Here is a 12163-nt window from a genome sequence, read left to right on the forward strand (position 1 = left end):
GAACTGCCCTCAGCGAGCGCAAGTTGCGCTGAGCCCAAACCAGGAGGCGTTCCGCCAGCCTGTGCAGGTTTCGGGACCCGAGACCGCCCTGGCGATTTATGTAGGACACCTGATTGGTACCAGTCGTTCGCCGTCCAGGGTTTCAGGGCTGTAACGCAGCTCTGATTGACCCTGAGACGCAGCCGACCAGATACCCGCACTCTCAGCCAGAACTGCAGGGGCGCATGCGGAGCAGGCCCAACCGAAGAACTGGAGATGCTGAGGCCATGAGACCCAGCATCTTCTGAAATTCTCTGGCCAAAACGGTCGCGCCGCTGCAGAGAGAATTCGCTGTGCGCTGAATGCCCAACGCGCGCTGTGGTGACAGCCGCGCCGTCATTGAACGTGAGTCCAGAGCTATACCCAAAAACAGTCTCGTCTGACTGGGGTTCAGTGAACTCTTCGTCCAGTTAACACTGAGACCGAGTTTCTCGAGGTGATCGAGTAAAATGGCCCCGTGTTCCACGAGCTCCGCTCTTGATTAAGCCAGAATCAGCCAGTCGTCCAAATAGTTCAGCACTCGCATGCCTCTGAGTCTGAGAGGAGCGAGCGCTGCGTCCACGCACCTCGTAAACGTACGAGGAGCCACGGACCAGCCGAACGGCAGGACTGTAAACTGGTATGCCTGGCCCTCGAAGGCGAATCTCAAGTATCGCCTGTGACGTGACGCTATCTGTATTTGAAAATACGCGTCCTTCAGATCTATTGACATGAACCAGTCTCCTCTGCGAATATGCGCAAGGAGTTTCCTGGTTGTAAGCATTTTGACACTGCGTTTCGCCAATGCTTTGCTCAGCTGTCTTAGATCCAGTATGGGTCTGGGACCCCCGCCTTTCTTGGGCACTAGAAAGTATCTGCTGTACAGCCCCCCCAACCTCGCTTTGAGCTTGAGATACAGGCTCCACAGCCCCTTTGCTCAACAGTTTTAATATTTCGGCTCGAAGTAGGTGTGCTACTTCTGTTTTGACCGTAGTTTCGACGCATGCTAAAAAGCGCTGAGGGCGTCGAAAAAACTGTAGCGAGTAGCCTCCCTTTATAATGTCTAGCACCCAATCCAAAACCTCTGGAAGCACTGACCATGCGTCTGCATGAATGGCTAGGGGTTGGATGCGAAGCGCGCTCTGTTGGCTGGGCAACAGCAGCGCTTCGATGTGCTCTAACATGGGCGTTAAGCCTGTGACATTTGAGGCGGGGAGCGCGCAGATCGCAGCGGGCAGATCGCTCGTCCTCGCCCCCCCCCACGGTGCTTAACCGAGTGAGGGAGGGCTGAGCGGGTCCCGTGGGACTCGTGCTGTCTGTGAGTAATTGTGGGCTGTAAGCATGCACATTTACTGCTTTAGACTCGCTGTCTGCCTGGGCAGAACGAACGTGCACGGGTTTCGTTTTTACAGAAACCACATGACGCGTGTGACATAGTGTTTGTGGGCACTGAGGAGTGGGCACGTTTACTATGCAGTGCGCGCGATCGACTTGAGTCGCTTTTATGGGCGTGAGCCCTGTGTGAAGGGCTGTGCTTATATGTGGAGATGGGCACTGAGCAGTGGGCATCGTCACTACATTTATAGCACCATCGGCCGTGGCCGGGACACCAGAAATTACACCTTTTTCGGGAAATATCTGGGTTTTTTTTTTTTTTTTTTTGCAGGCAAGCGGGCAACCGTACAGGCTTGCGCATTGCAAAAGACGCTGAAACAGTCACAATCCCTGGAACTGAAACAGCGGCGCGCTTAGGTGAGAGATCGGCCGCGGCTACTCGTACACCGGCGCTTTCCCAGGATGGCTTCGGGGCTTCCGGCCTCACCGTAATCCTCTGCCGTGGTCCCCGCGGCGCGGAGCGACAGCCGGTAGAGCGAGAACGGGGTCTCGAGCTGCGTTGCTGAAGCTGTTGTGATAACGGCTTTTGTGGGCAGGCAAGCGGGCAACTGTGCAGGCTTGCGCGTTGCAGAAAACGCTGAGACAGTCACAATTCCTGGAACTGAAACAGCGGCGCGTTTGGGTGAGAGCTCGGCCACAGCGGAGCTCGGCCACAGTGGAACTCGTACACCGGCGCTTCGTTGAAGCAGCAGGAGGCGTGCAGAACCGGAGCGCTTGCCATGTCTGAGAGCTTCAGCCCTAGAAGCCTCTCAGCCACCATAGTGGAAGCCATAACTCGTCCCATGGCTTGTGCAGCGGATTTAGTAGCGAAGCACTCCTAAAATCCGCGAGACAGATAGCCTCAGGTCCCATCTCGTCCAGTTTACAGAGGAGATCACCCTGGAATATCTGCAGCCATCGTGTGTAGCGCAGACGCAGCCTGCTCAGCAGCAGAAAAGATTCGCGCGAGCAGAGGTGACGTCATGCGGCAGGCTTTAGATGGCAAAACCGCTTTCGTCCGCCGTCCAGCAGAAGGCGGACAAAGATGCGTCGCTATCGCCTGTTCCACCGGCGGAAGTGACTGGTAGTTCCTGTTTTTAGCATCATCCAGTGTGGAGAATGCTAGTGAGACAGACGAACGAGTTCGCACTGAATATGGAGCGTTCCAAGCCTTTGCCACCTCTTCGTGAAGCTCAGGAAGAAATGAGGCGGGCTTTGAGAAGTACGCTCATCCGAAAGGAAACTACCATCCAGCCGGGAACGAGAGGGGGGGCGCTGGTGCAGACCACTTGAGGCCGAGACTCGTCGCGGCCAGCGTGAGCACTCACCTTGGCTCCTTCTCGATGTCAGCTCGTTTGCTGGGCTTCTGAGCAGAAGGCGCGAGATCCTCGGAGCTCGCCCAGCCCTCACTGCCCGAAGCTAGCAGAAAGCACGTGTCCTCTTCACCCGACGCGGCCCTGAGATCGACTTCCTCGGATGACGCGGCGGCAAACAGCGGGCGCTGTCCCTCGGGAAGCGATGCAGGGGAGGCCGGTGAAGCAGGGCGAACCGGCGAGCTCGGTTGAGCTGAAGACGGTTCCGGAATCCGCTGGAAGCGGCGCTTTTACGGCGCCTCAGCGCAGCGGAGAATGCAGGCTCAGAGAAAAAGGCCAAGCGAGTCCTCAGAGTCACCATGGCAACAGCTCGCAGTGAGGGCATCCGCCGTCAGCTAGCGCGAGTGCTGCATGATTTTCCCCCAGGCAGGAGACACAGATGACGTACCGGTCTCCCTAGCTGAGTGGGGCTCTGACGAGCCGCAGGAAGGCATCTTAAAAAAGACGCAAGCTCTTTTATGAGTGTGTGTCGCAGGGCGAACACACACAAACGCATAAAGAACAGTTGGATATAACAGAATTGAAAGGATATGTGCGCCGGAACGCGCAGCAGGAACGGCAGTGAAAGGCGGCGAAGGCCAGCAGCTTCAGAAGTGGCACGGCGCTTGCTTCCTTGTGATCCAGCGATGCGTGAGCTTCGCTGAAGAGATGAAAAATCAGGTGAGTCAGCCTTTTCGAGCTCCTTTTATAGGGTTGGGCCACACCCGTTTCGGCGGGAAGTGGCATGAAGGGCGCGAAGCGCCCTTATTGGTCTGATGTTGCATCAGCCTGCGCTCGATAGGCTTTGCAGTTGCCGCAGAGCAGCCAATGAGCGAGCGAGCCGTCTCGCCTATGGCTGTGTGCTGCTGCAAATGCGCTTTACAAAAATTCAAAATTAAGGATAATTTTTTGCTTCAGTATTTAGTGAAAAGAGACTTTTCCCGTAGCGTCTTAGCTAAGACGCAGTACGAGAGAGCTCTCGTAAGAGAACTAGACCTCACATCCATGACTATTATCTTTGATCTACATAAAACTGTTGCAATCACGACTTTAAACCTCAGAAGTGTTGGTGCTTTTTATCATGTTCCTCATGCCTCTGTAAGAGACAATAGCTTTTGTTTTTGTGCCAAGCAAATAGACTGCAGATCAGAATTTATTTTATTCCAGTATGTTTATTTCTGTTTAAGTGCTTTTCTGCTCCTCTATTTTGACTCTTTTTTTTTTAAGCAACAGTTTAATCTAAGAGTAAGTGAAATGTTAAGGACTAAACGCAAGGGACTTGTAAAATATATGTAAATGGGATTTCTCTTGCCAACTGCAGATTTTACACTGCTTTTGATCTGCTACAGTCATTTAGCAGTCTGACGCCCATCTTCTCAGAGTCAAACAAGCTTTATTGGCCAAGTGAGATCACATGCACAAGGATTTTTTTTTTCTGGTTTACAGGAGCTCTCAGCACTTTGATATACATATATATACTTACGCACAGTTATAATCCATCACTGCTAGGGCTATACGACTACTTGTTCTTCACGTTGATCTTGTCACAATTAAAAGTGAGTCACATGACCTTAGTTGCATTTCTATTTCCTGTATCTATATTCTGTTTCATGACTCCAAGGAAAACATTCTCCATAAATGGACAATAAAATATGTGCAGAATATTTGGAATTTTGTGAATTATGTCACAAAACACATTATGGGCAAATAATGAAAGCAAATAGACTGCAGATCAGAATTTATTTTATTCCAGTATGTTTATTTCTGTTTAAGTGCTTTTCTGCTCCTCAAGATAGAAAGTGTCATAAAAGCAGTATAAATCTGGCAATTTAATGCATTAATGCCATTTAAGTTAATACTACTACATATTATTAGCCAGCATGAATTATTGTTGATCAATAGCATATTTATAAAAAATAAAAATTAGCTTAGATTAATGCATTCTCATTTATTAAATAACAAACATGAAATTTATGCATTAAGCGAATTAATTTTTACAAATTGAACTTGTTTTGAGAATTCATTATGTAAATGCATTATGCAATGACCAAATGCTCAGATTAAAAGATTGTTTGAAGGTACATCAGTGTGACATTTGTAGAAATAAAAATAAAAGATTTTCATAAAAAAAGTACATTTGTTCCTTATAGGGGAAAAATAATCAGGGTTTTGACTCGTGACTTTTTTGTGCTGTATTCATTCAGTGATGCAGTAGAGAAGGAGTGCATGAATTGCAACACTTTTGGCTGTATAACAAGTAAATCTTTATCTGTATATTCACAGCTCAGTGTGGTGGAGCCATGACAGAGGTTAGTAGAGTAATTCTGAGCCCTGGTTTTCCTGGCAACTACCCAAGTGGTCTGGATTGCACTTGGACGGTCACCCTTCCCATTGGCTTCGGTATGTGAATGTCATTAAACTGTGTAGGAGTGAACTACAGAATTTAGTGACTCAAGGCCTTTATCAGTGTCACTTACTGTGGTCAACATGTTAAGGAATCCACGTGCAATTCCTGAACTTCTCCACCGAGGCAATCCACGACTACCTGGAGATCCGAAGCGGGCCTAGTGAGACTGGTACAGTGATTGACAGGTTCAGTGGGCCGCAAGTTCCCGAGTCACTCTTCAGCACCACCCATGAAACCAGCTTCTTCTTTCACAGCGACTATTCCCAGAATAAACCTGGATTTCATATTACATACCAAGGTAAGACTTTGAACATTTCCCACGATCCATTAATTGTCTTATTATTGAGTTATTTGCATTCATCCTCCTCAATTGTTTGTTTTTCTTCAGCCTATCAGCTGCAGAGCTGTCCTGACCCCCGACCTTTCAGGAATGGTATCGTAATAGGCAGTGACTTTAGCGTGGGCATGACGGTGTCTTTCGAGTGCTTACCTGGTTACTCTCTCATTGGCGAGACCTCTTTAACATGCCTCCATGGAATCAGCAGAAACTGGAACAACCCTATACCACGCTGTGAAGGTGGATTTTTACTCTTGCCCTCAATATTAAAATTCTTTATGCACCAGATTTATTCACTATTGAAATTGAATGACCTTAGTGCTTCATGCATGCAACTGCTCACTGTAAGCTATTATGAAAGTGTCATCAGTTGCTTACACTGATGAGATTATACGCAAGCTCACGAGTGAGATTTATTGCCTTATCTCAACAATATTACTAGATAATGCGTGATGTTAAACAGCGCCACGCATCTCTATGGTGAGAACAAATTCTCAATGGCTCACTGATCCACATTATTTCCCAGAGCACAGTGAGGTGATGTCAAACAGAGCGATCACAGCTATGAGATGAACTTTAGGAGATAAAACCTTTAAAGATGCACTAGGTCATTTTGTTCTTGTTTCGCCAGCTTCTGCTAGTCGATATGAAGCAGCCTTGGACTCTGTACTGACATCTGTTGGCTGAGATTGGAACTGGCTGATTTGTTCTGAAATGTTTTCAAAGTGTGACAAAGAATTTTTAAATTCAAAATAAAGCCATTGTTTCCAAGTAGATTCCCAAATGTTTATAAAATAAAGAATCTAGGCATGTTTTGAATGAAGATGTAACTAACAGCAATATTTGCCTAGATATATTTTACAGAAACATTTTTTCAAACAGAGACTTCCATATATATTTTTCAGGGATGATATGAATCATTGATTTTATTTGATTCATTGAAATGGACAATGTGATTCATTGGAACACGGAAATGAATTGAACAACACTAATGTTGTTTTTGCTACTGATTTTTACATCAGTGATATCAAAGTAAGGAAGAATCATAAAGTAAATTTCTTAACCAAATGAAATGTATATAAAAATCATCGTAATATTCATGGTGTTACTTTATTTTATTTTGGCAGAAAAACAATGCAACTATTTCATGAATATTCAGTATACTGTATATCACACAGTTGTAGTGTGGATGCAGAATCATGTTATAAAAATAAGGTTTCTTTTACTGATACTGATTTATTAAAGGAGCTATGTGGAGGTTTTTACTTAAAAAAATCTTTAAGATAGAGTTTTCATTTGTACATGTCAATGTACAATTTGTACATGAGCCAACCATGATGTAAAAAAAAGAATGACACCTCGACTGTCCACCACGGTTGCCTCTATCAGCCTGTAGGCTCAATTGTGTGTGTAGAGGCGGGCCCGAATTGGCGCGAAAATTCACAAAATGTGACGTCATGCGCGTTCTAGTCTACTTTGGCTTACAACCGTATGGGACGCCAGCCATTATAAGCAGCAGCAATAGTGTTTTCAAATGGACTCTGCGAATGGAAAGAAGCGACCAGCCTCCAGCACAATTCAGACAACCACGGACACTCCTCGTAAGTTAAAAAAAGAGCGTGCGCACTGAGAACGAGCATGAGACTGGCTGCAGTTCCTCTAACGGCCACTGGTGTCAGTAACGGTTAGAAATTTCAGAACCTACGCAATGCTCCTTTAAGTGCAGTTTTCATAGTATTTTTCACCTGATATTAATTTATTCTGGGGTTTACCAATATAAAGTGTGGAGACATTCATTAGGTCATGTAATCTAAACATGTCTCCCTCATTGATATAAGACCAGCCATGTGTACCTTAAAATAACTTATTTTCTGTCTCCCCAAAAGCACTGTGTGGTGGAAACATCACTTCCATGAACGGCACCATCTTCTCACCGGGTCACCCAAATGAATACCCCAACTTCCAGGACTGTGTGTGGAGTGTCCGGGTGCCCCCTGGAAACGGCATCTACATCAACTTCACCGTCCTCAGCACTGAACCCATCTATGACTACATCACTGTGTGGTAAACTCTCATAGGGAATATTTGACATATGTCATGATGACCTTATTAGGAATCAGTTAAAGCTCATCAGTGTGTGATAAATTATAATAGTGCTGAAGAAGTAAGAGAGATGGGACTGCATATACAGATGAAAGAGCCACAAGAACTGAGAGCCATTTGTGACCACACTCCAAACGTCCTTCAATGTAACACACTCACTCGTTTGTGCAAGACAGTTCCTCCGAAAAGCCTCTAAGCACACTTTTTCATGTCTGTGGAAGGAAATCATCCTTTAAATCTCCACAGAACACTTTTAGGACTACCTGCCATCTCATTTGCTTGGTTAGGCATCTCAGTATCTCTCCATTTGAAAAGTAGTTATAGAAATTGCCTTTGCACAGTTCCTCAAGTCAGGAGACAATTTTCAGGATTCAATTCTGTTTCGCTTCTGGGGTCCCTAATGTGGTATCTTGTTACGAAAATGGAAACTTCACACTTGTTTTGTTTGACTTTGTCTGGTCTTGGATGATTCTAGAGGTGCCACCAAACTGCACATTAGCTAACTATTTAAATCTTTGTTTAGATACAGATTTAATATTTCAGTGTAGATAAAAAAAAATGTTTTAGTTCTATTTATCATTAGTATGTGTTCATATTATAATTACTCAAAAAAAGAATTTTCATATAAGCATACTGATTTTTTTCTATTTTCTGTTTTATTCTGTTTTATTTCTTATTATCTTATTATATTAAGAAAAAAGTACACTTCACCTTCAATTTACCTTAATTATCATGTTCAAAAGTTTGCATATGTTTGCTTTGTGGGCATGAATGACTTTCTGCAGCTTTTCGTGACAGTTGTGCATAATTTCCCTTCTGAGCTTTGTCTCTTTAACCTTTAAGAAAAGACTTTTTGCTAATTGGGTATACTTCATTTTATTTGCTTTCTGTAGCTATTGGTTTTGGCCTCCTCATGGAAATTAACCCATTTGTTTTGGTGTTTTAGACTCCAAAGGGAGTGTGTCTTCAAACAAGAAGAAACATCTCTTGAGGTTTGGCAGGCTTAATATGAGGAATAATTAAACAACAATACAGATTTTATACTTTAAATTCTTCCAGGCTTCCGAATGTAAGCGATTTTTCTGAACACGGCATGCAACTTTTAAAAGTATTGGCATATATCTATTAGTAGATATATGATTTTGAGAGACAAAGTCACAGATAACAACAGGCTTTAGCCTGATTTTGTGTCCTTACAGAGTTAGTTAAGGCCAATTGGATGTTCGGAAGACCAGAGACTTTTGACTAATTGTCTTTCACATCGTTGTGACACCCAGTTGCGGGGGAGATAGAATAATTCATTGAAAGAAACCCAGGATAAATTCAGTAATTAATGTCAGCTGTTCACTTTTCACATCAGAGGTCCCTCTTGTTTAAGAAAAATTCCAGAGGGTACTTTTATTTATTAATAGATTCTGCATAACCTACACTCACCGTTGTGTTAAATAATGCATTTTTACCACAGATAGAGGTTACATTATTATTGCATTTTCTTACTTTTTTGCTCTGTACAATCTGCAATTAAGATTGCATTTATGTTTCATGTTGCAGTGCTTCAGTCTGTCCCAAAAAGTGCTTGACAACGTGCTCTACTAAAATTAGCGAACAAACTTGCATACAAGCTTCTGTATTACTCTCTCTGGGTGCTCTGTTGGTTCCTCAGTGTGCTGCTACTAGTGACCATCTCATGCATCATAGGTGACCTAGATAAAGCAGTGTCTTCTGGTTCATTAGTCCAGCTCTATCGTTCATGTAAGAAACAAAGACTTTATGCATTTCTGCTGGGCTGGCCTAATGTAAAGACAGCAGCAGATATGGCACGAAGTTAGCTTAATAAACTACAAGACACAGAGAAATAACTGGCTGTTTTGGAGATGCGCTTCTCGCTCTTTCTTGCAGTCAATAATAGGGAAAATATTGCTGTCTCTGCTTAAAGCCCCATTTAAGACAATATGGCTCATAAAAGCAGCGTTCAGCGATGTACTGCAGCAGAAATCAGTCTTAAACTATGAAGCACGTAGTTTATTTACTCTGTTTAATTGCAGAGTCATTATTTTTGCTGGACCACTAGGTTAAAGTCATGTTTTAGTGACTTAAGATTCATAAAGCAATTTTAAGTGATAAAGCGCAGTGGAGATGAGTCATAAAATGTTTAATTTATTTACTCTATGTGTAACCGCAAATCCTTACTGGGTGTTTTGGACCACAAAAAAAAATGAATTTGCACTTACTATATGTGTTTTTAAGACCCTGCTTTAAATGCAGAAAGTATATTTGATGGTATTCCCACTTATAAAGTTTTTTCCATTTTTTTATTCATCATTTAATGAATTACTGCATGCTGCCACGATCAACAGAAAAACTTTTAACAAATTCTCTTTACCACCAACAATAACTTCATTTATAGTATATTGTATTGTAGATTGTATATTTATAGTAGATTGCAGGTGGGATTTGTGCTGAAACAACTTTGTTTCCAAGCCCATTACATAAGTTGAGTTAGGTCTAAGTCACGAGATCAGTCATTCTGGATGTAGGCTTGTAAATCTCGCTTCATTTCTGTTTTTTGCAGGGATGGTCCTGACCAGAGTTCACCCCAGATCGGTCAATTCAGTGGTAACACAGCCCTGGAGTCTGTCTACAGCACATCCAATCAGATCCTCATCAAGTTCCACAGTGACTTTAGTGGAAGTGGCTTCTTTGTGCTTAGCTACCATGGTGAGATGCCACTTCAGGTTGCATGCATAGACATGTTTTACCAGTTTGTTTATAACTAGTTTGATTCAATAAATATGTCATCACTGTGTAATTTCAGTCCCTACCAGGCATTTAAAGTGGCTTACATATGCACTGATCATATTGACTTGAGTCAGGCTGCTGACTAGTATTTATAGTTTATTACATGCTTTCATATTGATCCTTGGCCCATGTCAGCTGTCACCTGAGATGCATTGAAAGAAAATGACCATTTCAGAATGTGCGTCACACCAACCGTCTCAAGGTTGTCTATAATGCTCACTGATTAGTCTAGTTTGTATATTTTCCATTTTGTTTCTCTAAATCCTTTTTTAAATAGATAGTCCTAAAAATTAAAAGGATTTCATTTACTCACGCTTATGTTAAAAATGTATAACTTTCTTTAAGCTGTGGAACACAAAGACAAAGATTTTGAAGAATATTCACGCTGCTTTATGCTCCAGAGCAAATTGTTTCTTCACCTGTCTTTCATGGATTGAACTGCAGATACATTTTCCATCTACAGATATTTTAGTCTGTGATGCGCATACATAACAAAGAGAAAGTTGATCGTCTATATTTACTCAGATTTGCCCTGGGAATACCCCGGTCCATCATAATGAGTTTAGCTTTGATTCCGTTTGATTCTGAGCAAATGGGACACCGAGCCTGAAAGACAAACTTTATTTCCACCAACTGCTTTGATATAAATTAGTCAAAATTACCATCCATTAAACTCAAATATTCATCTAGTATTTAGTATGTTATCTAATCATATTAGGGCTCTGTCGAGTCTGCCAATCTGCTCTCTGATGTCGCATCCTCTAGTGTTTTAAAGCCAATCTAGCCAAAGCAGCTTAGACAGGAATCTATGGAATATGATTATGAGCTCAGAATGGGCTCTCAAATCCAGAGATCATGCCCTTCAAATTCACTCAGGTTTATTAGTGAGGCTTTACTCAATATTCCGTCCAGACACCAAGGACATCAAAGAGGCATCTCTGAGTTAGAGAAGCGCCAAATAGCCCATTTTAACAACTTAATTCTGAAGTCTCATTCTAATGGCTCTCAGAAGTAAGCACACTCACACACTATAAATTTCCACCTCCCCGGTCCGTGATTCATCAAAGAAAAACTCCAGACAACAACAAAGAAGGTTTGTAATTGAATAAATTCAATGTGTGTTGGGGGGGGGGGGGGGGGGGGGGTTGGTTAAATCACAACCCTCTGTTGGTTTTTTCCCTCTTTTTTCACACCCACTTGAATAACCTCTTGTAGGGAAGTATAGTGTCTTCAGCCACATGGCTGCTGATCAGAGCGTCCACCATAATCATTCTGGGCTGCCTCTTTTGTTGCCATTCCATTTTGGCCACTTACCCCAAAACACAACAGGGAACCCGTCAGGAAGCAAACAGAGAATGAGTCACATGCTAAGTGGGCTTCAATAGTTAATTAGTGTGTTTCCAACTCCGCCTTCTGAAACCTTGGCAAGAGAAGACAAAGCCAAAATCTTCCATCTCATGATGGAAGACCCAGTTCATGATGTCCTCAAAGCGAAGAGCTCAAAGGTTTCTGATATCCATTTTAATCAGTGTGAAGTCTCTACAATTATGGCTTCATGTCAAACTTCCAAGCAACTTGACTTCATCGAGATCCTGTTGCATTCGCAGTTTTCATTAACACCAGAATAATTAACTCGCCAATTACGCTGTGCAAAGCTACTCTGTAATTATCATCAACACTCGTGGCTATCTATACATTGCACAGGGAAGGGCCTCAGCACTGTTGTACTCGCCCAACCAATGCATTACTCATACAATCCAGAGCCGGATAAAT

The 12163-nt window shown here is 43.2% G+C and overlaps 1 protein-coding gene across 1 annotated transcript in view; it reads left to right on the forward strand.

Moving 5' to 3' along the window:
* The window catches only part of csmd3b (CUB and Sushi multiple domains 3b), a 423699-nt gene that overhangs the window by 349099 nt on the left and 62437 nt on the right, over positions 1-12163 (forward strand). The window contains exons 40-44 of the mRNA XM_059556241.1: positions 5028-5144; positions 5240-5449; positions 5540-5728; positions 7375-7552; positions 10164-10309. Coding sequence (XP_059412224.1) covers positions 5028-5144; positions 5240-5449; positions 5540-5728; positions 7375-7552; positions 10164-10309 — 840 coding nt within the window. The remainder of the gene's footprint in view (positions 1-5027; positions 5145-5239; positions 5450-5539; positions 5729-7374; positions 7553-10163; positions 10310-12163) is intronic.

The sequence above is a fragment of the Carassius carassius genome, chromosome 8, assembly GCF_963082965.1.
Source record: "Carassius carassius chromosome 8, fCarCar2.1, whole genome shotgun sequence".
NCBI lineage: Eukaryota > Metazoa > Chordata > Actinopteri > Cypriniformes > Cyprinidae > Carassius > Carassius carassius.